The sequence below is a fragment of the Alligator mississippiensis genome, chromosome 1 (genome assembly GCF_030867095.1).
Source record: "Alligator mississippiensis isolate rAllMis1 chromosome 1, rAllMis1, whole genome shotgun sequence".
Taxonomy (NCBI): domain Eukaryota; kingdom Metazoa; phylum Chordata; order Crocodylia; family Alligatoridae; genus Alligator; species Alligator mississippiensis.
Window position 1 is genome coordinate 441,419,462 of NC_081824.1, and position 24,754 is coordinate 441,444,215.

Here is a 24,754-nt window from a genome sequence, read left to right on the forward strand (position 1 = left end):
GAGCTTATAAGAGAAGTTCTTGTTGTCTGTCCTTTACAACCCTGTACACTTTATAATCCTATAGTCCTCCTTTTTCTATTACGTCAATCCTAAAACACTTCTACTCTCTCTGTGTGATTTTCAACAACTTTTATGACTAGAATCCTGCTTTTCAACACTGAAGATATTAAATAAGTTCAGTCCCTGATATCTCTATTAATATTTTTGTTCACAATGAATATTCTTTGCATGCGGTATGGGTATTCGTATGGATATCTGTGACAGGACTGGTCCTAGGGGTAATTGTGGTACCTTTTAGGGGCCACCCTAATCCCTAATCCTGCTGGCACTCTAGGTCTTCTGTACATCAGCCTTTCTACATCACCTGCAATGACTTGGTGTTCACACTGTACAAACTAAGAGGCTGCTCCTGAGTCTTGGAGTGATCTCACCAGTGTCAGACCAACTTAACCCAACCCTTGGTCCGTGGACCCTCCATTAGCTATCAGAACCTCCTCTGTTCTCTGCAAGCATCTCTCGGGCCCATCTGGAACTGCTTGCACCCTGCTAGCACAACTGCAACTCTACAGTCACCACACATGACCCTATAGGTGCTAATTAACCTCTAACAACTCTAATCATGGACTCCAGCTTCCCCCATAACCACACCCATAATTTGCAGATGTCACTCTTTCATTCACTTTCTTGTATAGACTTCAGCCCTTTCAGCCTTAGCCCACTAGTTTATCTGACTGCAGGCCTCTAGCCCAGGCCTACTTGCTCTGGCCTGCCTCTTTCACCTTCAGCCCATTTCTCTCTCTTGGAGCTCAGATTCTGGTCCTCCTGGCCTGGGCCCACTTCTGGGCCCACGGCCCTTTCTTCGTTTCAGCCCCTCTGCAATGGCTAGGCCTTCAGCTTTGGTACTTTCTCTCAGGCACCCTTGTGGGGCCTCCTAAACCCACCTACAGCCATAACTAGGTCCTCCAGTCAGAAACAGCCACCAGCAAGTTGGCTGTAGGTGAGTATTCACTATGCTGCTGCAAAAGCCTTTTCCCCCATTCATTGGCTTCCTCCCAACATCTTGGGTTCCTTTCTAGGCCTGCAGCTTCCACTCCTTCCCAGCCCAAAACTGGACATAGTCCTCCAGGTAAGGACTCACCAGTGCTGAATACAACAGAAGAATCACTTCTATTGATTCGCAAGATTCTGGTCTACAGTAACACCCGGGTCCTTCTCTGCAGCTCTGCAGCCAACCATTCTTCAGTCTGTATTTGTATATACATTTATTTAATTCCATGTGGAGGACTTTGCATTTGTCCTTGTTCAATTTCATTGTTCCTTATTCATTATGTACCACCACTGAGAACAGTCTAGCTCCATCCTCCTTGTAATTATGCGGCAGGTAGTTGAAGGCTGCTATTAAATCCCACTTAAGTCTTCTCTTCTCCAGGTTAAATAAATACTTCAGCCTTCTTTGAATCACACATTCTTTGAATTGCCTTTTGCATCCCATAAGAGACCTATGGTTTCTTTAGTTGCTTTGGTTACTTTTGTTTCTGACATTCTTGTAAAACCCTTTTTATGGCTTTTAATGTCCCTTGCCTCTTGCATATCAGATCATGCCTTGGCCTTCCTGATTTTCTCCCTGCAGACCTGGATACTGGGATACAGAATATGCTTATACTTTTTCCTAGTAATATGACAAATTTTCCACATTATATATAATTCTTTTTTGAGTTTCAACTCATTGAAAAGATTGTGATCTAGTCAGACTGATCTCCTATTGTATGTCCTGTTCTTTCATTGCACCAGAACAGGTATGTGTGAAGTCTAGAGACACCTGAGGAAGAGTAGCAATTTAGCCTATTGCTTGATGACCAGTGTAACATGGCTTTAAAAAAAACTTTAGGGTTTAGTAAACAGGATATATGCAGTAAAGAGAAAGAGGTACTCAGGGCACTGGACAATGTACTGGAAGACTGCTTTCAGAATACCATGTACAGTTCTGGTCACCAATGTTCAAAAAGATTAATTTAAATTGTAGTGAATTTAAAGAAAGGTCACTAAGCTGGTCAAAGGAATTGAGACCTCATCTCAAAAAGTATATAAAAGAAGCTTGGCTTATTTAATTTAGCAACATTAGACTGAGAAGGGTTATAACAATCAAATATGGAATTGGCTAGGTATGTATATACTTGCCAGAAGTAGTTTCCTAACTTTAATCCAGCAGCCTGTTGACTACAGCATGGAAGACTTGAGTTCTAGGTCCTGGCACCTACAGGGACTCTACACCTACTCTGACAACACATCTGTGGGCTAAGGTATTGATGATTGTACCCTCTAACCCTACTCCTGAAGCATCCCCTTTGGCAGCCATGAAGGAAAGATGTGTGGGCATTCAGTGAGAGAGATGCTGCCTTGGAAAGGAGGGTGTGATAGACCCAGTCCCAGCCCCAGATCCAGGCCAATAGGGCAGAAAATGTCTACCTGTAACAGGACACCAAACATGGGCCCTGTTATGGTCAGGAGTGCTCCCCCAGGCCAAACACAGAAGGGTATTTACTGATGAGCATGAGCAATGGGGAGAAACATGCTGACAGCATCCAAAGCAAACTTGGCTGCCCATGTGCCAGACACACGTGGGACCCTGAGGCTAGCTCCCATTGGCCTGCTAAGTCCGGACTGGAACATAAGCCTGGGTCTGCCGACAGGATGGTTCCTCAGAGAGGGGAAGCACAAGTGAGCTGTAGCTCGTGCATGCTGTGCGGAAGCATGGACATTAACCAAAGGAATTGGTAAGATAACCGGGAGACAAACCCACAACCAAGGCGAAGGGGGAGCAAGTACTTTGATGGAGAGATGTCATGGGAATCCTCAGCTGGGGGCAAAGGAGCTGCTGCCGCTAGTGAGTCAAGTTTACCCCAGGGTTTTCCCTAAGGGAAAGAGGAGGAATGGGGTTATTGGACTAGAAACCCCAGGAGAAAAAGGATTCTTTCTTAGTTCAGCCAATTAGAAAAAGGGCCAAATAGACTTAATCTTTTTAGACTTAGAGACTTGGTTGTAATCACTAATGAGAAGCTAATATGCAAGCTGGGTCACCCTGGGCAAAAGGGGACCTAGAACAAATGAATTAAGTGTTATTGGATTACTAAATGAGGTGCCGAGAGTGAGTAAAATGAAAGCCAAGTGACTGACTAGGGGTCAAGAGGTTTGTTAACGGATGTAATAAGAATCATAATGCTATGCCTGAAGAATGATGGACTGTAAATGGGAATGAATCAATGTGTATGGCTGAGTAATTAGTTGGCCCTGAGGGAGGACTGAGTTGAGCCTGAATCAACTCAACCAAGGGTTAAAGAAGGAGACCAATGTCTGGGGAGACTGTACTCAGACAGAGGAAGTAAAAACAGGAATAATAGGGGTCATTATAAACAGATGTAGTGGCAACTGATGTCCTGAGTAAGGGGATAAAGCCCTAAAAAATGTAGTGAAGTACATGAGAGGGGCCATTAGTGGTCATCCTTTTGCCTGCAAGAGATTGGAATAACTAGTGTGTTATCAGTCACTATATTTCACTTGCTGTAAGGGTGAGACAGACAGAGGTCACAGGCTTGTGCCTGTATTGGTGTGCCAATAGTAGAGGGTGTGTAAGGGCAGTGGAGCCTGGGAAGAAAATCACTGCCACGATCCCTAATAGCATGGATAACTGAAGATCTTGCCTCCCTTTGTTTTCTCTTCCTTGCTGTGCATCCTCAAACATCAAAGTCATGGCAGGTGAGCATGAAGAGAGAATACCCAAGGAAAAGGGGGATAGTAGGTGATCCCTTACTGGCAAGGTAGAGATCTTTGTATGGCCATATATCTATTTTTCTAACAAATATTAAACAGGAAGTCCAGAAAAGCCTTTAGGAACCTGTTGCAAATGAAGCCCCAGTGTGAAATGTTGATGGTAATGAAATAGATGGTAAAGGTATAGATTTCACTTCAACCAGGATTTCTCCTTGAGTCATTTTCCTTAATAGTTACAGTTAATTGGGAATCAATTTCATATATTACTCATAAGTATTCCAAATCATTCCACTTGCTTTCTTCAACACGTTTTTTTTTTCACTTCAGTGTATTTTTCAATTATGAATTCCATGTGCTTTTATATGTTCTCCATTCTCATTTTTTTGAATATTTCCTATGGAGTTTCTTATAGTCTTGATTAAACCTAAAAATCACTGTCTTTTAATGTATTGCTCTGTTGAAAATCAACAGTTTATTCTTAAACTTTGTTTCTTTGCCAGATTCCAATGAATGACAGTTCTTTAATTTTCTTTAACTTTTGTTCACAGCTTCATCTCCTTAGCAGTTTCTCTGACGAATTTTTGTGAATTATTTTGAACATTTTACCTGTATCTAGTATTTTGTGACTCTACCCTAGTAACTCGAGCTAATTGGGGTAGCACAATTTTGCTTTGTGGAATTTCATCTATCTGTTTGATGTTTATTATCATTTTAATACTCTTCACACTAAGCTAATGCTTACAGAACAGATGAGTGTTATGCTTCAATATGCACGGTGTCTGCTGCTAATGATGGTAAGTGGGGATAATCGATCACTTGGCTGGTGTCTGCAGCAAAACAGAGTCCAGCCAACAGAAAATACCCTCTGAGCACACCCTCTTCAGGTCTGGGGTTTTACCTGGTCTGATGGGATGTCACTTCCTGCATTTACCATCTTTCTGTATAATGACAAAAAGACCCTGTTAGACTCATAGTTCTCCACCAGATTCTTCCCTGGTCCAATCTCCTCTTCATGCTCCTTGACCTTCTGAACAGGCCCCAAATCAACCCAGATTTCCTTAAGTCTTATTAGGCCCTAGCCCAGGGGTAGGCAAAATATGCCCCATGGGCCAAATCTGGTCCACCAGGCCATTCTACTTAGCCAGGGGGAACGGGCTCCAAAAAACTTATTACAATCCTGCAGCTGCCCCTCTAAAAGCCATCAAGAGGCACAGGCTTTCAGAGGTCGCATGCCACTGGACCTGGTGGGCTCTGTTCTTCCACCTCCATGGGGCTCCCAGCACTCCCCCCTACCCCCCCTCCCACCAGTATACAAGAGTAAGACTTTATTGTGAGCTATTATGGAATCACCTCTATATACACTATGCAAACACAGGTAAATCAAGACAAAATATTTTTTTTAAATAACATTAAAATATGTATAGTATATGTTTGATTTTTAGTATATGATTTGTTTTTTTTCCGGTTCCAAGATGGCAAGCCCCCCTCCCCAAAGAAGGACTTCCGAGGGCAAGGGAAGGGACTTCTGGTGGCAAAAGTCAGGGATTAGGGAGTGAGACTTGCAGTCCCAAGATAGCGATAGGGGGATGGGGCACATGTCAAGGGGTGGAGCTACCCTTGTGGCCTTCAACAGCTCACCAAAAGTTGTTAAGCAACCCTCCAGCCAAAATAATTGCCCACCCCTGCCCTAGCCAGTCTTACACCTCAGCTTATGCACCAGTCAGTTCCCTTGGACCTGTCTTCCTTCAATGGGAGCTCTATCCACCCTGCTCAGGGTCCTTCTGCCCTCTCACTTCTGGGGCCCTGTCTTTATATCTCTCTAATGGGTGTGGCCTCTAGTCTTGTTCTTCTTTAAGGGCTCTTCCCTGTAATAGGGATTGAAGGGGTCCCATCACAGGTCTCAGTTCCTTAAGATTCCTCCGAGCACCCCTACATTACACTGACAGCACTGCAGCAGACTGTTTCCTTAAATCAACACATCTCCCAGTCTGTAAATGTTCCCTAACCACCAGACCACTAGAATTGCCTAGTGTGGAAAAGCACTTTCCTTCCCCCATGCTGGGAGCCTATAATGCAAGAGCCTTAGAGCCGGAAGATGGACAAGTCCAGTAACAGTAGCACTCAGCTGAGAAAAGAGTATCCTGAGTTCCAGCTCCTGTTTCCAAGACTCTTCATGAATGTTACATTTCACACTCACTGGATTAAAACAGAGATAAGCAGCAAGCGAAGCCCATTCTCCCCACTCCAGGGGAGTACCACATCACTGGACTACCGAATCATGCACCTTCTTACTTTTCTCATGCTCTCATTCAATGATTTAAAATCTCAAATGCATCCACCAAGTCTATTCTGCAGTCAGAGGCTTTAAATGCTCTCCTGGGAAGTGGGAGATGTAGGTCTGAATCCCCTCAGGCTGGGAAAGGACTAGAATACATGTCTGACGTATCCTACGTGAGCGTGGTAATCACTGGGCTTCACACTACTGACCACTTAATACTTATCCTTAGAAAAGGGATTACACTGTCTGGATCCCCAGTGAATTGAGATGCCGAAAGCACTGCCTGACTTATGTGCCTAAATTCCTGTGGCCCTTCCTTGTGCTTACTATTTTCCATTGGTTACCTCTAGATACCACCAAGTTCGCTGAAGGTACCCAACTCATCCCATTCTCAGCACAGAGAACATAGGTGCCTAACCCACTTGTATTCACAAAGATCTTAAGGATCTTATTCTATTTGGATCACATTCCTGGACACAGGTATCTGACTTTTAGGCCTTGCAATGACTAGGTTAAGTGGTCAATCCGGATTGGCCCTGAGTGATGTCCAAATAATGGATGGCCTCATGGGCTCTCCTCTTTCCCTTTCCACACAGGCACTGGAGGGAGCTGATGAGCAATGAGGGCAGAGGAGAAACAGCAGCTGCTCTGTGTAGCCCCACCTCATACCAAAGCTGCTTCTGGTGCTATGTTGGTCTTTGACCAGTTCAATGTAAATGTTATGAAAACCTTCCTAAACACATGCTGTAAATCAAGCAAAAGTTATGGGGTAGGTTAGATTATATAATCATAATGTTCACAACCGGACTTAAAATCTATAAAGTTCCTAAAAACTTTAATTGAAAACTGGAAGGCACAGATCAGGAAACACATTTCCAATTCTTTGTATAATATATATTTTCCTTTTAATGGAGCTACCTTCAACCATTATGATTTAGAAGTGTTGGGGCCACCAGTAAATAGCTTAATGACCCCCAGATTGAATGAGGGGAATGAGGGTCTCTTTGTGCTACCACAGTGCAAATAAATATTAATAAAGAACATACCCATGCTGCAGCTGAGTAACATTAAAAGCCAAACAGCAAACATCATAATGCAGTGAAATTGGGATGACGTTCATCTTCTTCTAAGAACTGAAGATAGATATTGGCTACAAATGACAAACATTGGAACATGGTTTTCATAAAAATAGCACAGCCAAACAGTGAGGATATTTGTCACAAGTTATTTTGCAAATGATGAGTCCTGTTTTGTCAGAGGTTTGGTTGCTTCTCTGAAGTACTGTACACACTCAGTTTTCACAGACATCACTGAAAGTGGAAGATGGCCAGCATGTACAAGATGAGGCACGCTAATTTGTGTAACTCTTAAAACTTCCCTTTGTCTGAATTACTTAACAGAAGAAGTGTTAGTCTACCATGGTTGATGTGGTTTAAATGAAGAAATAAGAGGTGAAAAAAATTGGTGACGTGAGAAAATTAGATCCCATAGACAGAGGCAGAAAATCAGTCACTCAACAGGACTGATGTGTCACTCAACAGGACACAATTTCATATGTTTAAAATTAGGCATATGCTTAAGAAAACTGGCTGAATCAAGGTCTTAAAGTTCTAAAGTATACAGAGTAAAATCTTCACCCCATTTTAGTTAATGGTCAAATTTCCACAGCCTTTAGTGGGGCACATGTATTCACCTATAGAATGTATTAGAAAAGTGTAATCTTTCCATCTACATTTTTGGAAACAGTCTGAATAATTCTACAGACTAATTAAGAAGAAAAACACATAAGTAGTTGTTTTCTAATATAGTCTATTTTCTCTCCCTTGAAAATAATGTAAGACATTAAAATAATATTTAAAGTAACAGTTTTGGTTTTTTTAATCTGGCAAAAGCCTAAAGACCAGATCCATTTTGCTCACCTAAGGCACCTATACTCAGACTTCAGTGCATGTGTAAGACATAGGTGCACTAATCCAAAGAGGTGATCCAGCTGGGCCATTTAGGTACCTAGAATTCACATACAGTCAATGAATAGTCTTAGATGCCTTCAAAGGACTAGCTTGAAGGCCTGAAAGAATCTAGAGGTATACAAAAGGAAATATTAAGTATGGGGATATATTTGTCCTCCTGTTGCCCACCAGAGCTAAAGTACCAAACTTGAGCACCAAGTTATTTGCTTCTGTTCACTTGAGGAACAGAATGCCTACTGCCACTTATGAAGCCAGGCACCTACCTGACTGGATGTAGTGACTTTCACTTTTACCAAATAGTTAAGTGGTTAGTCCTAAAAGACCTAGGTTGGACACCTTCTGATTGCGAGGGAATTTAAAACCATATCTCTAAATTCCTAAGAGAATGCCCTAACCAGCAAGCTATAGAATAGCTGGAGGGGACCACCCTCTACTCCTTTTATTTGTGCTGCTGGGCACTTGGAAGCTAAAAGTGCAAGAGCCAGGGAACAAGAAGGAAACCTAGCAAGAAAGAGCATTTCTCTATAGCCTAGTGATTTGAGTCCTTCTTGGAGAGAGGAGACATATGGGTTCTTGTGTCTGCCATTAAGCATATTTCTATTTTTAAACAAGGAATATCTAACATGAATCCATAAACAGTCCTGAGAGCAGTGATCAGAACCCAGGATTCCTCCCTATACAGAGGACTGCCCTTATTACAGGCTTGCTGTAATGAGTCCTCTTGCTTGTTCTCCTTTTCCTCCATGAATCTTGCACTCTTGGATACCAGTGATTCTAACAGGAGGACTGGACAGTGCAGCAATCTGGACTATGTTATAACCTTGTTTTTAGGACAATCTCCTGAGAAGTGGGAATCCCCTCAGGCTGAAGAGGATTACAACCCAGGCTTGTCACTTTCTGGGCAAATTCTATACTCTCTAGGCTATTATGCAGATGTGGGGCACTATTACTGGCATTTTTTAATTGTTGGCAGTATGACTTAAATATGTTGCCATGTCTAATATATTGACTCCTGTGAGGGGTTTAAGTGCATCCCAGCACCAATCTGGATTGCAACAGAGTTTAGACACTTCAGCGATTAGGTGGGTTATTTCAAAACATGCATCCCAAATGTAGAAATGAAGACACATTGCAGTCCAAATGTAGGCCCTGCCTAAACTCATGTGCCTAATGTATGTTGTGACTTATAGAACAGGGATAATCTGGCTTGCTCTTCAGAAGTTAGGTGTAAAATTCTTTCTATATCTTATTAATTGTGTCTGGAATCAGTCTGAATCTGACCCTAAATTACTATAGGATTTTAAACAAGGAAAGTAAAACGTTGAAAAGCTGGTCCTATTGAATTCTAAGACAGTGTTCCTGTTTTAATAGAATCATAGAAAAATGGGGCTGAAGGGACTTCAGGAGGTCATCTGGTCCAGCTTCCTACTCAAGTCCGGGGTCCTCCCTGTCTTAGAGGAGCTTCTTCTGATGAAGCTTCCATAACCTCTGGAGGTTTCACACAAAGTAAATAATCTTTTTAAAAGATTTTTATATCAGTTGCAAGAATCCCATTTTCCAAACTGAAGATTTGAAGGTCCACATCTTCTAACACGGTGGAAGCACAAGAAGAATGGCAAGAAACCAATGCGGTTGTACAAAGAGCATCTAGGATGCCTCAAATGCAAAAGGAAAGCATATAGGCAATGGAAAAGTTGGCAGGTCAGTTGGCTGGATGAAGGGAATGCTGTGGATTTAGTGTTTCTGGACTTTAGCAAGGCTTTTGACAAGATCCACAGGACCTTCTCATAAACAAATTGGATAAATGTAGGCTGGACAAAACTACTATAAGGGGGTTAGACAACTGACTCAATAGCCACAAGCAAAGAGTAATTATAAATGGATCCATGTAAGAATGGCAGGAGGATTCACATGGAGTCCACATGGGTCTGTCCTGGTCCCCACTGGTGTTTAACAGGCTTATTAATGATTTGGATGCTGGCATAGAAAGCTTCTTGAGCAAGTGTGCAGATGACACAAAACTGGGAAAGATTCAGAACACACTGGAGGATGGGTGTATAATTCAGAAGGATCCCAAGAAAATGCAAATCAAATCTGAGATGAACCTAACAGGATAAAGTTCAATGCTGACAAATGCAAAGAGCTACACCTTGGGAAGAATAATAAAAAATATAAATACCACATGAATGACACCTAGCTGGATGGCAGCACTCCTGAGAAGGATCTGGGAGTCTTGAGAGAGCACAGACTCAACATGAGTCTGCAGTATAAGGGAGCTGCACAAAAGGCTAACGTGGCTTTGGGATGCATCAATAGAAGCATTAGGTGCCAGACACGGGAGGAGACAGTACCTCTCTGGTTAGTACCTCAGCACTGGTACTTCAGCACTGGTTAGACCTCATCTATAGTATCGTGCGTGGTTTTGGGCTCCACATTTTAAAAAAGGACATGGAGAAGTTAGAGAGAGTCCAGAGGTAAGCAACAAAAATGGTGAAAGGTTTGAAAAGCAAGTTATATGAGGAGCTAGGCATGTTCAGCTTGTGGAAAAAGGGCTTAAGAGGAGACATGACAGCAGCCTTGAAATAGTTGAAGGACTTTCATAAAGAAGAGGGAAAACATCTTTTCTCTCTTGCTGCAGATAGTAACACGCGAACCAATGGCTTTAAGTTGCAGCAAAGTAGGTTATCAGGAAAAACGTTTTCACTGTTAGAACAGTGAGACAATGGAATAGACTGGCTAAGGAAGCTGTGGGCACTCCATTACTGGAGGTGTTCAAGAAAAGTTTGGACAGCCACTGGTCAGGAATGATCTTAGGCATAGATATGCCTATATTCTACTATAGGTATGTCCCATCCTTCAAGGCTTTGCTGGTTGCTGCACTGGGCTGGAACAGAATTCCCCTCACCCCTCTTCTTGCTGCTATGTGTATCAAGCATTGAGAGTTCACAGCAGCTGGAGTGCTAGGACTTAAAACTGGAGGTTCTTGGCTAAAGAGTCTTGTCCCTCTGCTCAGGGTGGAAACAATCACCATATTTTGGTCACAAAGGAATTAAACTCTATGGTCAGATTGGTTTAGTCTATGGGGAGGGAGGGGAAGTTTGCCTTCTTCTGTAGTGGGGGGTGTGGCCTTCTTCCTGGGATATGTATATTACCAGTCTTTGCAGAAGCAGGATGTTGGCCACTGTTGTCCCCCTGCTTTACCTGTGGCAGAATATGTATCTTGTGTTGTCAGTGTTGACTGTAGTTTTGGTAAAGGTTAGACAAAGAATTTGTATAGGATGATTTGGATATGGATGATCCTTCCTCAGGCAGGGGATTGGATTAGATGACCTCTGGGCGTCCCTTCCAGCCCTACTTCTCTATGATTCTATGATTCTAAGTCTCTCTGAATTGTCGGTACCCAAATTCAAATCTATCCTACACCAAAGGATAGAATGAGAAGTAAATGAACAAATGGGAATAGCACCATTGGAAGCAGCAACAGTACAGGGTCCTCATTAACAACATAAGAAAAGAATGGAGCCAGTAGCTGAGTCATTATTGTTTTGTATCATGTCTGTAATAGGGGCAGCATTCTCTTTCTCTTTGTACACCTAAATGACAGTCTTCTAGCCATATAAGTGGAGTTTTTGGTAGTTATGCACAGGCTGCAAGTCTGTTACCCCTGCATTGTGGATATAAAAGCATGTGTACTTAGACTGAGCATGCACAATAAGCTATATATTGTCCAGGAAGGTATGCAGGTATGTACATGGGCCCATTGTGGATGCATAGGGGCATGTAAGCCATGAAAATGTAGGTTGCCAGAACTCCATGACTAGCAGAAGCAGGAGAAGGGGGATATTGTCCCATATTTTAGCCCCTGTAGCTGGGTGGTTAGCCCCTTTTGGGCACATCCAGACATGCGTGGAAATTTGGTTCCCCAGAGACAAGAAGCAGTGGTGGACTTTACACAGCCGCTTCTTTTTCCCAGGGAAAACCCATGCCAAGCATGCTTTGGCACATGGCAAATTGCCCCAGGTGGCATAGACGAGGCTGGGGCCAGCACTGTGCTGGCCCCAGCAGACTTACCTGGGATCCTGGGGGCCTTCCAGAGCTGCAGCCACAGTAAACCTGTCGGGAAGAGCCTGGCCGGCAGTCGCAGCACAGATCCAAGTGGCCCGGCTTTACTTTTTAGTAGCGCGTGCTGCCCGAGAGTGCGCTGCTTTGGGGTTTTTTTCCAGATTTTTTTTTTTACTCCTGGGGGTCAGAAAAAAAATGCAGGAAAAAAAAACCAGAGCATCACATGGAGAACTCCAGACTGTGTGGTATGTGGTGCTGCAAATGTGTTTGCAGTGCCATATACTGCACAACCACAGTAGTCTGGATGCACCCTTGGAGGTTTGGTTCCTGGGTTATCAGTGCATAACCTACTGCCTATGCTCAGTCTACACAGGCATGCTTATGTGTCCACAGTGCCAGGATAAGTTCCAAAACAAGTCAGATGTGTAGCTAGAAAACTGCAATTTAGGCACAAAAAAGGAAATAGAATTCCTCCATAGACCCTTACTATATCTGCAATATTTCTGCATGGTTTGAAGCCCAACTCCATTGAATACTGATTTCTGAGATATTTTAGTCTTTTGGAATTCCTTAAAAGTTCAGTAAACTTGTGAGACAAAAAGTCACACTCCTAGAAAAGGTCACACTCCTCCTTCAGAAGATTTTCTTAAGTCCTTTGAGTCTACAGTTTTCTAGTCCTTTTCTCAAAACGGAGGATAAAAAGAAGGCTAATGTTCATCAGGAAAGGTTTAGGTTAAATCTTTCAAAATATAATTCCCAAATATCTGAGAGGCAGTAGAGGTTGTTCTGGGACTTACTGTGTGCTAGAACAAAAGAGAATCTATTTGGACATAGTGGAAAAATATTTTTGTTGGGAAATATTAATTCATTGAAATCCAATTTTTAGACAGGCTACAAAAGTGGGCAGATGAGTATAGGATGGAATTCAACGTAGACAAATGCAGGGTGCTGCACCTTGGGAGAAGGAATCCACAGCATATATACAAGTGGGGGAGTTCCCTTCTTGAAAGCACAGAGGCAGAAAGGGATCTTGGAGTCATTATGGACTCCAAGATGAACATGAGCCGCCAATGCCAGTCCGCAGCCAGCAAAGCCAGCCATACCTTGTCGTGCATCCAAAGGTGCATCTCAAGCCAGTCCAGAGAGGTGATACTCCCCCTTTATGCGACTTTGGTCAGGCCGCAGTTGGAGTACTGCTTCCAGTACTGGGCACCACGCTTCAAAAGGGATGTGGCCAGCCTGGAGAGGGTTCAGAGGAGGGCCACCTGCTTGGTGAGAGGGCAGCAGGACAGGCCCTACAAGGAGAGACTGAAGGACCTGAACCCGCTCAGCCTCAGCAAGAGGAGGCTGAGGAGGGAGCTGGTGGCTGCCTACAAGCTTATCAAGGGGGATCAACAGCAAATAGGTAGAGCTTTTTTCTCCCCAGCATCACCACGAGGAACAATGGTCATAAGCTGATGGAGAATAGGTTTAGGTTGGAGATCAGAAGGCAATATTTTACAGTTAGGGTGGCCAAATCTGGAACCAACTTCCCAGGGAAGTGGTCCTCGCCCCTACCTTGGGCATATTCAAGAGGAGGTTGGACGATCACCTGTCTGGGGTCTTGTGAACCCAGCATTCATTCCTGCCTGTGGCAGGGGGTCAGGTTAGATGATCTGTTCAGGTCCCTCCTGACCCTAGCTACTATGAAACTATGAAACTATTTGCAGCAATTTCACAGATTTCATAGATTTCATAGACATTAGGGCTGGAAGGGACCTCAGAAGATCATCAAGTCCAGCCCCCTGCCCCAGGGGCAGGAATTCAGCAGGGATCATAGGATTCCATCAAGATAAACATCCATCACGACAAACGTCTCTTGAAGGCGTTCAAAGTAGGTGCTTGAACGACCTCTGGCGGCAGTCTATTCCAAACCTTGGGGGCTCGGACAGTAAAGAAGTTCTTCCTTATGTCCAGCCTGAAACAGTCATGGAGGAGTTTGTGGCCGTTCCCCCAGATCCTGGTGGGCACCCCTGATAAACTTATAGGAGGTCACCAGATCACCCCTGAGCCTGTGCTTTTCCAGGCTGAAGAGTCCCATGGCTCTCAGACTTTCACCACAAGATCTGTTTTCCTGACCTTTGATCATGCATGTGTCTCTTCTCTGGACTCTCTCAAGCTTCTCCACATCCTTTTTGAACTGTGGAGCCCAAAACTGGATGCAGTACTCCAGCTGCGGCCTCACCAAGGCTAAGTACAACAGGACAATGACGTTCTGGGATTTGCTTGAGAAGCATCTATGGATGCAAGCCAACACTTTGCTCACTTTACTAGCTGCAGTATCACATCGAATGCTTATGTTCATCTTGTGGTCAATCATAACCCCCAAGTCCCTTTCATCTGTAGTGCTAGCCAGCGTAGCACTGCCAAGCCTATAAGCGTGCTGCAGGTTTTTCGTCCCAAGGTGGAGAACCTTGAATTTTTCGGTGTTAAACACCATCAGGTTCTCGTCTGCCCATTTGCTGAGCCTGTCAAGGTCTGCCTGGATTGCCCTCCTGTCCTCAGGTGTGGATGCTTTGCCTCAGAGTTTGGTGTCATCAGCGAATTTGGCCAGTCCGCTTCTGATACCAATGTTTACATCATTAATGAAGACGTTAAATAGTATAGGCCCTAGGACACAGCCTTGAAGGACCCCGCTGGTCACATAACACCATGACGATTGACTTCTATCAACCACCACCCTCTGGGTCCTACTGCGGAGCCAATTCCCCAGCCAACAGATCATGGTTAGGCCAAGGCCACAGTTAGCCAGTTTTGCCAAGAGGTGATCATGGGATACCAGATTGAAGGCTTTTTTAAAGTCAAGATATATGACATCAATCTCCTCTCCCTTGTCCAGGTGATAGGTCACCTGGTTGTACTTTTACCAGTTTCTACAAAAATTTTCTTGAAAAGTTCTTTCAAGTGGAGAGTGGGATTTCTGGTCTCAACTGTGAAGTCTCCATATTCATTAATAGCCTGGTGTTTGGGCACTTATCCAAGTCTTAGATCTTTTTTTATTCAGAGCAGGGGACTGAACACTGGTCTCCCGTGTGTGTACCCTAAACACTAGGCAATAGATTCAACATCTCTCTGATCCAATGAATATTTAATTATTTATACAAGGTACAACAGATTTTGGGGGGGAAAGAGTGATATGGCCAGTAATTCGGGTGCTCATCTGGCATATAGAAGACCATAGTTGCAGCCCCTGCTGTGAATCAGAGAGACCTGGAACTTGAACATGAGATGTTCTGGGATGACCTCTTTTGCTTTTCCATTTTTTATGATAAAAATTGAAAAGTCTTGGCCTCATTGCCTATTCAAATGGAGATGTTGAGACCTTGATTTTTTTTTATGCAATAGAATCCTTGCATTATGGCCAGCATCACTTGAAAAACCTGTGATTGGTTCTTATAGACTTTTGATCATGACTAAATCACTTGACATCTCTTTATTTGTAAAGGGGGAATAGTAATTCTTCCCTAACACACAAGAGATTTGTGAAATGTAGCTCATTAATATTTGTGGATGTAGATAAATGTCTGAGATAAAACCGTTTATTTCCTGTTTTTCAAGCTAACAGATTTAATTGAGTTGCAAGATTTTCTCAGGAGATACTTTAAAGAAATTATTAACTTAAAAATTTTGTTTATAAAAGATAGAACATCCTGCTAATATTCTGATTTTCCCAATCTTTATATACTCTGTATACAATGAAGAAAGTCATAGAGAGCAAAATAATTTAATGCCTCATGTGTACATATGAGCAGTTCCCCCTGTTCTGCAGCTTTCAGATATGCCTGAATCACTACACAGTCAAGGGAAGATAAATTGCAGTTGTTCCTGGCAATTCAACAAAGGTGTTCCCACTCTCACCTCCAGCTAACTACTCACTGAACTCAGCCAATTTTATAGCCAACAGAAAAACAGGAAAGAGCCACTCCCTATGTGACACTGGAAAAACACTACCTTCTCCCATATGACGTCTCATGTTATATATAAACTTTGATGGCTTAAGGTATATATCCTAAGGGCTGTTGAATCACTATAGACACAATTATGTAAACTGTTTATTCCTATTCTTCTTTAGGATTCAACTTGTTTCTTGTTGCTGCTCATGAGTTGGGCCATGTACTAGGTCTCCCCCATTCTGCTGATCCGAGGGCCTTGATGTTTCCCAGTTATGCCTATTTCAAAGTTTAAGATTTTCCTCTCTCTCAAGATGACATTATTCACATTCAGGCCATTTATGGTGAGTAGGTACCATGGCTTAAAAAACACAAAAAGCAGAAATAGTTTCTTCAAAAAGTTATATCAAAGTTTTAAAGTATGGTACTGAAAGTATTTTTATATGAAATATTTGGTATTCCCCCACGATTTGATGCATGTGTTTTAATTGCTTCCCTTTAGGGCCCCGGTCATTCTTTCCAGTTAAATCATCTAAAGTCTGTGGCTCCAAGGTGTCTTTTAGTGCTATCACAACATTACGCAGAGAAGTCATGTTTGTGAAAGGCAGGTAAATACAGTTTATTGTAAAATAACATTAACCTTTGGAGGTTTCTTTTTGCATTATTTCCTCTATGACTGAATACTGCCATACATCCCAGTGACTGACATCAACGATTTGATAAAGAGATAGACAGTCAATCAAAGTTAGTTATCAATGGGGAAAAAAAAATCCATTTTATTTTTAACAGATAATATAATTATTACTCATCTATACTTATGTAAGTGTGAAGTAAGACTATCTTATACCATGCAAAGTTCTATGTTTCATTGCAGAATGACCAGATGGTCATATTAGCTAGCATAGGGGTGGGCAATATACAGCCTGCGGGATGGATCCAGCCCACAAGGCCATTCTATCTAGCCAGCGGGCCCCTAAAAAATTTAGAAATTTAATATTTATCTACCCCTGGCTCCTGTCAAAGATGACAGGAGCCAGGGGCAGTAGGACCCAGGGGAAGCCACAGCAAGCTTCTGCAACACCAGGGCCTATCCAGCCCTGCCCCCTCCCCCAGCCAGAAGCCCCTGCCTAGCAGAGGCTTCTGGCTTGGGTTTGTGGGGCTGTTTGTGCCTCCCTGTACCAGAGTGGGAAATTCAGGTAAGAGTGGGGGGGTGGGGAGGCAGGGGAGGCAAGGGAGGACTGTGGGGTTTGCTCCAGTCTTCGGGGTTGAGCCAGCTCCTGCCCATGCAGCCAGGAGCCATGTGGTGGAGAGTGGCCAGTGGGTGGGCAGGAAAGCAGGGAGAGAGGTGGCAAGGAGTGTGGGGAGTGGAAGAAAGAAGATTGCGGGGCCTGCATTGGTGTCCCAGGGGCAGCACTCGCAGGGCCCAGAGCAAGCTGGCAGGAGTGCGGGGCATGGACAGGCAGAGGTCCATTGAGCCGGGCTGGGCTGTCAGCAAAGAGAGAGAAGACCTGTCCTATGGCTTGGCTGCTTTGGGCTGGCTGCGGTGCACTTTGGCCTCTCACTCCTTCCTGCCATGCAAGGCAGAGAGGCCTTTGTGGCACCCTTTGGGGGAGAAGGAGGAGGAGGAGGAGGGGGAGGTGGGCTTGGCCACCACCTTATCCTTGTTGCCACGCTCATGCCAGTGCTCATGGTGCCACTTGTGGTACCGGCTGCTGCCACTGCAGTGCTCCTTCCGAGCCCAGCTGCCATGCTCCACTTCCCTGCATGGCTGCTGCCACTGGCCCCATGCCCACCTCTCCTGCAGCCACCATCACTGTTGCTCCTGGCCACCACAGGTGCCTCAGCCTGCTGTGCTGGCAGCGCTGAGCACAAGTGGCCACGGGGAAAGAGGTGCTCAGGCTTGTGGTAGGTACGCAGTGGCAGTAGGGTCAGCCCAGCTTCATCACCTGGCAGCAGCCGCCCACTGCCACAGCAGCAGCCGTGCAGGGAGGTGGAGTGCACCAGCCAGACATGGCGGGAGCACCACGGCAGTAGCAGCCGCTTGGAGTGGCATTGTGAACACAGTGACAAGCAGAAGGTGGCGACACCCAAGCCCATATCGTGGCCCCCACAACCACGCTGGTGGCCCCAAGGTGTGCCACAAGGGCTGCTCTGCCTCGTTGCTGCAGCAGTGGGCAGGTACCTCCTGGTGACAAGGCCTCCAGGTGACAAGGCCTCCACTGCTGCTGCTGCCACCACCACCGTGTCCCTGAGCCCAAACACTACTTGCCCTGTGCCTGCTTGTGCTCAGCGCTGTCCCCACTGCAGGCTGAGGCGCCCATGGCCATCAGAAACAGCAGCAACAGCAGATTCAGAAGCAGTGGGTGTGGAGCTGGTGGCAGCAGCTGCACAGGGAGGTGGAGCACGGCAGCCAGGTACGGCAGGAGCACCGCAGCAGCAGCAACAAGGAGATGGAGGTAGCACCTGAACCCGCCTCATCCACCTCCTCTGTCACGGCCCCACGGATGCTTGTACTACAAGCCTAAGTGCCGCTTGTCCCGCACTGTCCCTGCACTGGGCCAAGGTGCCCATGCCAGCCAGAAACAGTGGTGGTTGTGAGGCCGGTGGTGGCTGCTGCATGGGAAGGCATAGTATGACAGTCGGTCATGGTGGGAGCACCGCAGCGGCCACTCCTGTGAGTGGCACCATGAGCACCGCTGTGAGTACGATGACAAGGAGAAGGCAGTGGGAGCTGAGCATGCCTTGTCTTCCTCCTCCACTCCGAAGGGCACTGCAAGGGCCACTCTGCCATGCAGCAGGAAGGATTGGGAGGCCAAGGCTCACCATAGCCGGCCCAAAGCTAACAAGCCATGGGCCAGGTCCCCTATTTCCCTGCTGCTAGCCCAGTCCAGCTCCATGGACTCCTGCCAGCCCATGCCCCGCACTGCTGCCAGCCCACTCTGGGCCCTGCCAGCACTGGCCCCAGAACACTGGCACAGGCCCTGCACTCTGCTTACTTCCAGTCCCCCCACTCCCCACCACCGCTTTCCCCACTTTCCTGCCAGTCACTCTGCACCAAGTGGCTCCCAAAGCCACAATACCATACCCACACACATCCACACATCCCCACAAACCCCCTTCCCACCCACCCACAGCTCCACACCAATCCCACACCCACCCATCCCCCCGACACCCCTCCACACCCAATACAATATACGAGTAAGACTGCATTATGCAGCTATTATGCAATCACTTCTACATATACAGCAAAAACCCACACAAATCAGGGCAAAAATATTATTTTAAATTAAATTAAAATATATTATTATGGATGTTTGAGTTGTAGTATATCATTTGGTTTTTTTCCCTTAAGATGGCAAACCCTCTTCCCCAAAGGAATACTTCCAGGGCCAAGGGGAGGGACTTCCTGGGGCAAAGGTCAGAGGTTAGGGGGTGGAACTTCTAGTACCAAGATGGCGACCAAGGAGGTGGGGGCACCTGTGAAGGGGCGGAGCTACCCATGAGGCCCTTGACAACTTGCCAAAACTCAGTAAGCGGCCCTCCGCCTGAAATAATTGCCCGCCCCTTAGCTAACAAGATACATTTGCTAAGGTATTGTCATCTTTATTACCATATAATTGGGCCAAATTCTGTTCTTGGTTACATCTGTGCAAGCAACGCAGATGGATTTAATAGGTTACAAAATCAGGTCCATTTTCGATCCTGACTTCTCCCTGTATTAGAATGTGGCACAGGAGTTGCCCAAATCCTTCTGTTCCTAATTTATAGCCTTAACCACTTGGTATCTTTGAAAACTGGAATTCTAGAAGTGGGCGGTCCATTTGGATTTTAGTAAGAAGTGACAAAATCTTACCCCCCACCGTAGCAAGCATTTCACTGTCCAACAAAGCAAAATTGGTTGATTAGTACAATTCAACTAGATTCCACTTATTAGAAAAGGGGTTTAAGACACATTGCTATTTATATTGTCATTAATATATAGGAATATCTATGGGGTTTATTATTTACTATGAAAACTATCATATACAGGTATTTATGGAGAGTCTATCCTGATACCTTTGAAGTTGAACTTGAATTAATTTCTACATTCTTGCCCTTTCTTCCATTTGGTATTCAAGCTGCTTATGAAAATACTAAAGATCAGACTCTATTTTTCAAAGGTAAAGCATTTTATTTGCTCTAAATTTTTCATAAAATAGAACTTTTAAAAAGAGAAGAGCGGAGTGGGTGGATATGTGAATAATTCACTTGCTATATAGTATCACCAGTTACAGGAAATTTAATGTATTTTTCCTGAATTCTGCTCTTGTGTGACTTACAAAAAAGAATGCACCTGTGTTTGCTTTTGCCTGTCAGGAACCATTGGTGAAACTAGAATTGCATTTTTTGTATTAACAGGCAATAATTTCTGGGTTATCAGTGGGTATCAGGAGCTGCCTGGTTATCCTAAGAATATCAGCACATTGGGTTTCCCAAGCAGTGTTAAGAAAATTGATGCAGCAAAAAGAACACAGGGAAAACGGACTTTTTTGTAGGTGACAAGTATTGGAGGTAAGAGCAATGATTTTGTTTTCTGTTTGATTTCTCTATTATCTAAATATGTGCAGACAAGATGTGTCCCATTAAATATTTAGACATTTAGGTAGCAATATTAAAGAACATTTTATTTAGCATTTAATACAAGCATTTAAGCGACTCTGAATTGATGAAAGAATATACTTTTGTTTCCCTTTTAAAGTACAGTATAAAGGAATGTAAATAGAGTATCCTGGACCTAGATATGTTTCTATCTACTATAGAAGACAGCAAGAGCCTTTCAACAAAAAATGATAGAAGTTTCAGGAGATGGGACTTTCATTACAAAAAAATATAAGAAGAAAGCAATTTGTCATTAGCAGGAAGATGCACTCATTGATTTAATAGGACTTTACTTTCTCTGACTCCTGTGTTCAGCAGAGGTCTCACAGTGGTGAAAGCCAAGGCAGCACTGGCTGTAGCACACTGAGGTTGCAGCTGTTTGCTTACCCCCAAAAGCCAGGGGAGTATGGCTTCAACTGTCCCAGTACTGGGGTTCAAAGAGCATTCGGAACAAATAAATCTGAATCACACTTGGAAAATCAAGATAACGTGGAATGAAACAGTCTGTCCTTAATTTTCCCTTATTTAACTGAATTGTACTGAATTTGTAGCACATTTAAGATTAATCCTGCTTGTCTAATTGCTGTGAATTAATCTTGATGCTCAAATACCAGAGGAAATGAAATAAACAAACAGATATATTTAGGCAGATGGCAAGCTATTCATGAGAGTAGTTCCTTATGCAGAGTTGGCAATAAGTAGGGAGCATCGTCTGAGCCAAAGATGTTGGGGGGTTTTCTTAATCATTTACAATACATTTCCTTAGCATGATGATAAAATCAGGCACACAATATTAGCTAAGTTTTTAACTGTCTATAGTTCTCTATGTTTTGAATGCAGTGTGTTTGGTGAGAGCCCTTACACTGATATTTTACAGTCATTGTCACAAGGCAAATGCATTAGCAATCCACCTGATTATTTTTTAAAGTAGCAGTAAAGCAGCAATTATATTTTTTTCAAGCCCTAAACTCATCCTTATGTTATACTGGCTGCTCTTCAAGTGGAGGAGGATTGGATTTGCTAATAATGTTCCTCATATGACATAAGAGAGTACTTGAACCACAAGTGAAGAAGCAAAGTAACTGGATATGGTTTCCCTCCCCCCCTCTTGATGAAGCTGGGCCACTGTGATTATGAGTACTCTTAAACTCCATTATCCCAGCATTACCTCCAGACTGGTGGTTAGTGTACTTTCCTGGGAGGTGGGAGAGTGGTGTTTAAATCCCTGGGCATAGGGCCCAAGACAGCACACAGGGCTGACCCCACGTGCCAGATTGGGCCCAGGCAAACCAGCCCTCAAATCAAATTGGGCCCTGGCTCTAACCCCATATGCCAGATCAGGCTCTACCAGATAAGCTCTGTGTGCCAGATCAGGTCCCAATCCCAGGTACCAGATTGGGCCAACAGACTGGATCTGACCTGAGGACCAATTCCTCACTACTCATCTGGCCCACAGGGCTAAAAGGTTGGGCACCATTTCTCTAGGTCAGGGGTTTTCAACCTTTTTTAACAAATGTACTTCTTCTGTCTCAGAGTTTCAGCTCATGTAGCCCTTTATATTAAAATGATTTGTGGGGGCTGAGCACATACATACATGCATGTGTGCACCTTCTTGTCCCCCAGCAGGTTAGTCTGTGTGGGAGGGGAAAGGGCCTTGGTGGGGGCAGATCAAGGCCCCTGCAGTGAAGTAGGAAGTGGATTGGGGCTGGGGTGAATGGGGCCCTGACTAGGCTGGGGTGTGGGACAATCAGAGTCTGGGAGGCTTGTCCAGGAGCTCCTGCTGCTGTGCACACTCTGGCAGAGGCCTGGGGGGCACATGCTCCCCCCACCCCGATCTGTGTATGGGGTGGTGGCAGCAACCACTGCATGCTGGGCTTTGCGCTGCAGCACCCCAGAAGTGGTGTGATGCCATGCGCATCCCACCACCGGGTGGGCAGGGGGCGCAGCACAGCCCAGCAGTAGCAGGCACATGATGTCGCACCACTCCCAGGGCAGCTGCAGCAGTGCACAAAGCCCAGTGTGCAGCAGCAATCGTCTCCGCCCTGCATACAGATCAGGTGGGGGGGCACGTGCCCCACAGGCCTCAGCCAGGGTGCGCACAGTGGTGGGAACCCCCCCACCACCAATATCCCTACGACCTTTTTAAGTACCCCACGGGGTATGCATACTCCCAGTTAACAACCAGTGCTCTAAACTATTATACAGAGTGGCAACACCATCTCCACTACTTCAATTCAATGAAAGATATTGTGACCTCTGGACTTGTTCTAGTTTCAGTTATATTGATGTGCAGCAGGTATGCTCTGGGATGCCTAGTCTGTAACGATAGGGCCATGATGCCTAGTCCTGCCGAGATGGAAACAGTTGTGAGGTGCACAGAAGCAGAGTCCCAACCACCTGTGGAACTTTAGTGGCAGAAACTGAGGCCTCTCATCTACCTAAGTATTAGGCAGGAATCAGATTCCTGGATTTAAGTACCAAAGGGCCTCATTAAATAACACAGTTCTCCACTGTATTGTACATTGTGTTTGTATACCAGATTAAATTAGGATCCGGAGTTGACAACCAGCTAGTCACAGTGGGCAGAATTTTAATGCTTTGCCAGTAGGTTGTAGGGAAGCCTATCGCAAATGGCTACCTCTGGATAACTCCACAGATACATGACACTGCCACCAATATAGCTGACAAAAATGTGGTTTTAGCTGACAACAGTGCCTCTAACTATCCCTGATGTAATTCTACCTCGGATTCAAGTACACTGCACCAGGTTAGGGAGATATTGCATGTGCCTACTCCCTGTTTCTACAAGGTGGAAAGGCTGATTAAACTGTCACATGGTGCATCCAAACCCTAACTCCCACATCAGTGCCTACATGCTTTTATAAATCTGGGTCTAATGCCAAAATCCTTCAAATAATTATGCACATGTGAAGGTTATCTACTTATACAATGTGAACAGTCCTGGTGAAGTCAATCAGATTCCATACTAAGGATAAAGTTAAGTATATGTTTACATCTTTTCAGGATTGAAAATTAAACTCTTAAAAAATCATTACATCCTACTGTATCATTCAGGTATGATGAAAACAGTCAAACCATGAAAAGAGGTTATCCACGAAGAATAGTAGATGACTTTCCAGGAATTGGCAGTAAAGTTGATGCTGTTTTCCAGTATAAAGGTAAGTGAATTAAGATTTAAATATACTTAATTCTCTTGAAGAATTCTGAAAAATTAAAGATGTTATTAATATTATTATTAACATTTACTGTTTCAAAAGCAAAAATTAATGAGAGCTGTTCTGTGTGTATTTTGAAGCTATTTTGCTTGTTTCCTGCATTATGTGTTAAAATGAAACTACAAATAACTTGTACAATATAATTATTCAACTTTTTATTTCCAGGACTCCTTTACTTTTTCTATAGATCAAAGCAGTGGGAATTCAACCCTAATACTAACAATGTTGTTCGTGAGCTGAAGAGCAACAGCTGGTTTCACTGTTAAGATCATTAAACATTACCATATGCAAACCAAGAGAAAAAAGTAACTAACTTCCTATGAGCTCACTCATCACTATATTCTCTGAGTGTCTGGTGTATTCAACCAGCTGTTCTTTCATTCATAGCTCCACATTTGAGTACATGGTATAGTTATGCCATGCCCTGCAGTCAAAGCAGAGTATAACCTTCTATTTATTTTCGTAATTATGAGCAGCAGTGCCCAAGCACTCCAGCCTCTAGGGTGCCAGCTCTTGGGGCTGGACAGTTTGATCCTTTGTATGTCCTGCTCATAGGGCATACCCCTTGACTTTCCTGCCATGCCTTGATCTTGTGAGATTGAGGGAGGGTCCTTGGTCATGTGCAGGTACTCCCACGAGCAGAGCGTATCAATGGTTCTCAGGGCTCCTCCTCCCCTTTGCACCATGTCCGCATGCCAACTAGGTCTCACTAGGGTTCAGACTACAGTTCTTTGCACAGGAGGGTCCCGTACTAGCAATGCAGGTAGTAAACAACTCAGCTTACTGCATTCAGCAAAGGTTCGTGAGGCCCATAGGCTAAAGACTTCAACTGAGTCCCCTCAAATCAACAAAAGATTTATATGATCCTGTGGT

At 44.4% G+C, this 24,754-nt stretch overlaps 1 protein-coding gene across 1 annotated transcript; it reads left to right on the forward strand.

Annotated features, from left to right (window-relative positions):
- The first annotated feature begins 235 nt into the window (after positions 1 to 235).
- On the forward strand, positions 236 to 24,147 carry LOC132249421 (matrix metalloproteinase-27-like). Its single transcript, XM_059724512.1, is given in 8 exon segments — positions 236 to 278; positions 16,190 to 16,351; positions 16,510 to 16,615; positions 20,037 to 20,167; positions 20,406 to 20,507; positions 20,510 to 20,558; positions 23,721 to 23,824; positions 24,047 to 24,147. Coding segments are annotated over 8 exon segments (798 nt in total).
- Positions 24,148 to 24,754: the final 607 nt, after the last annotated feature.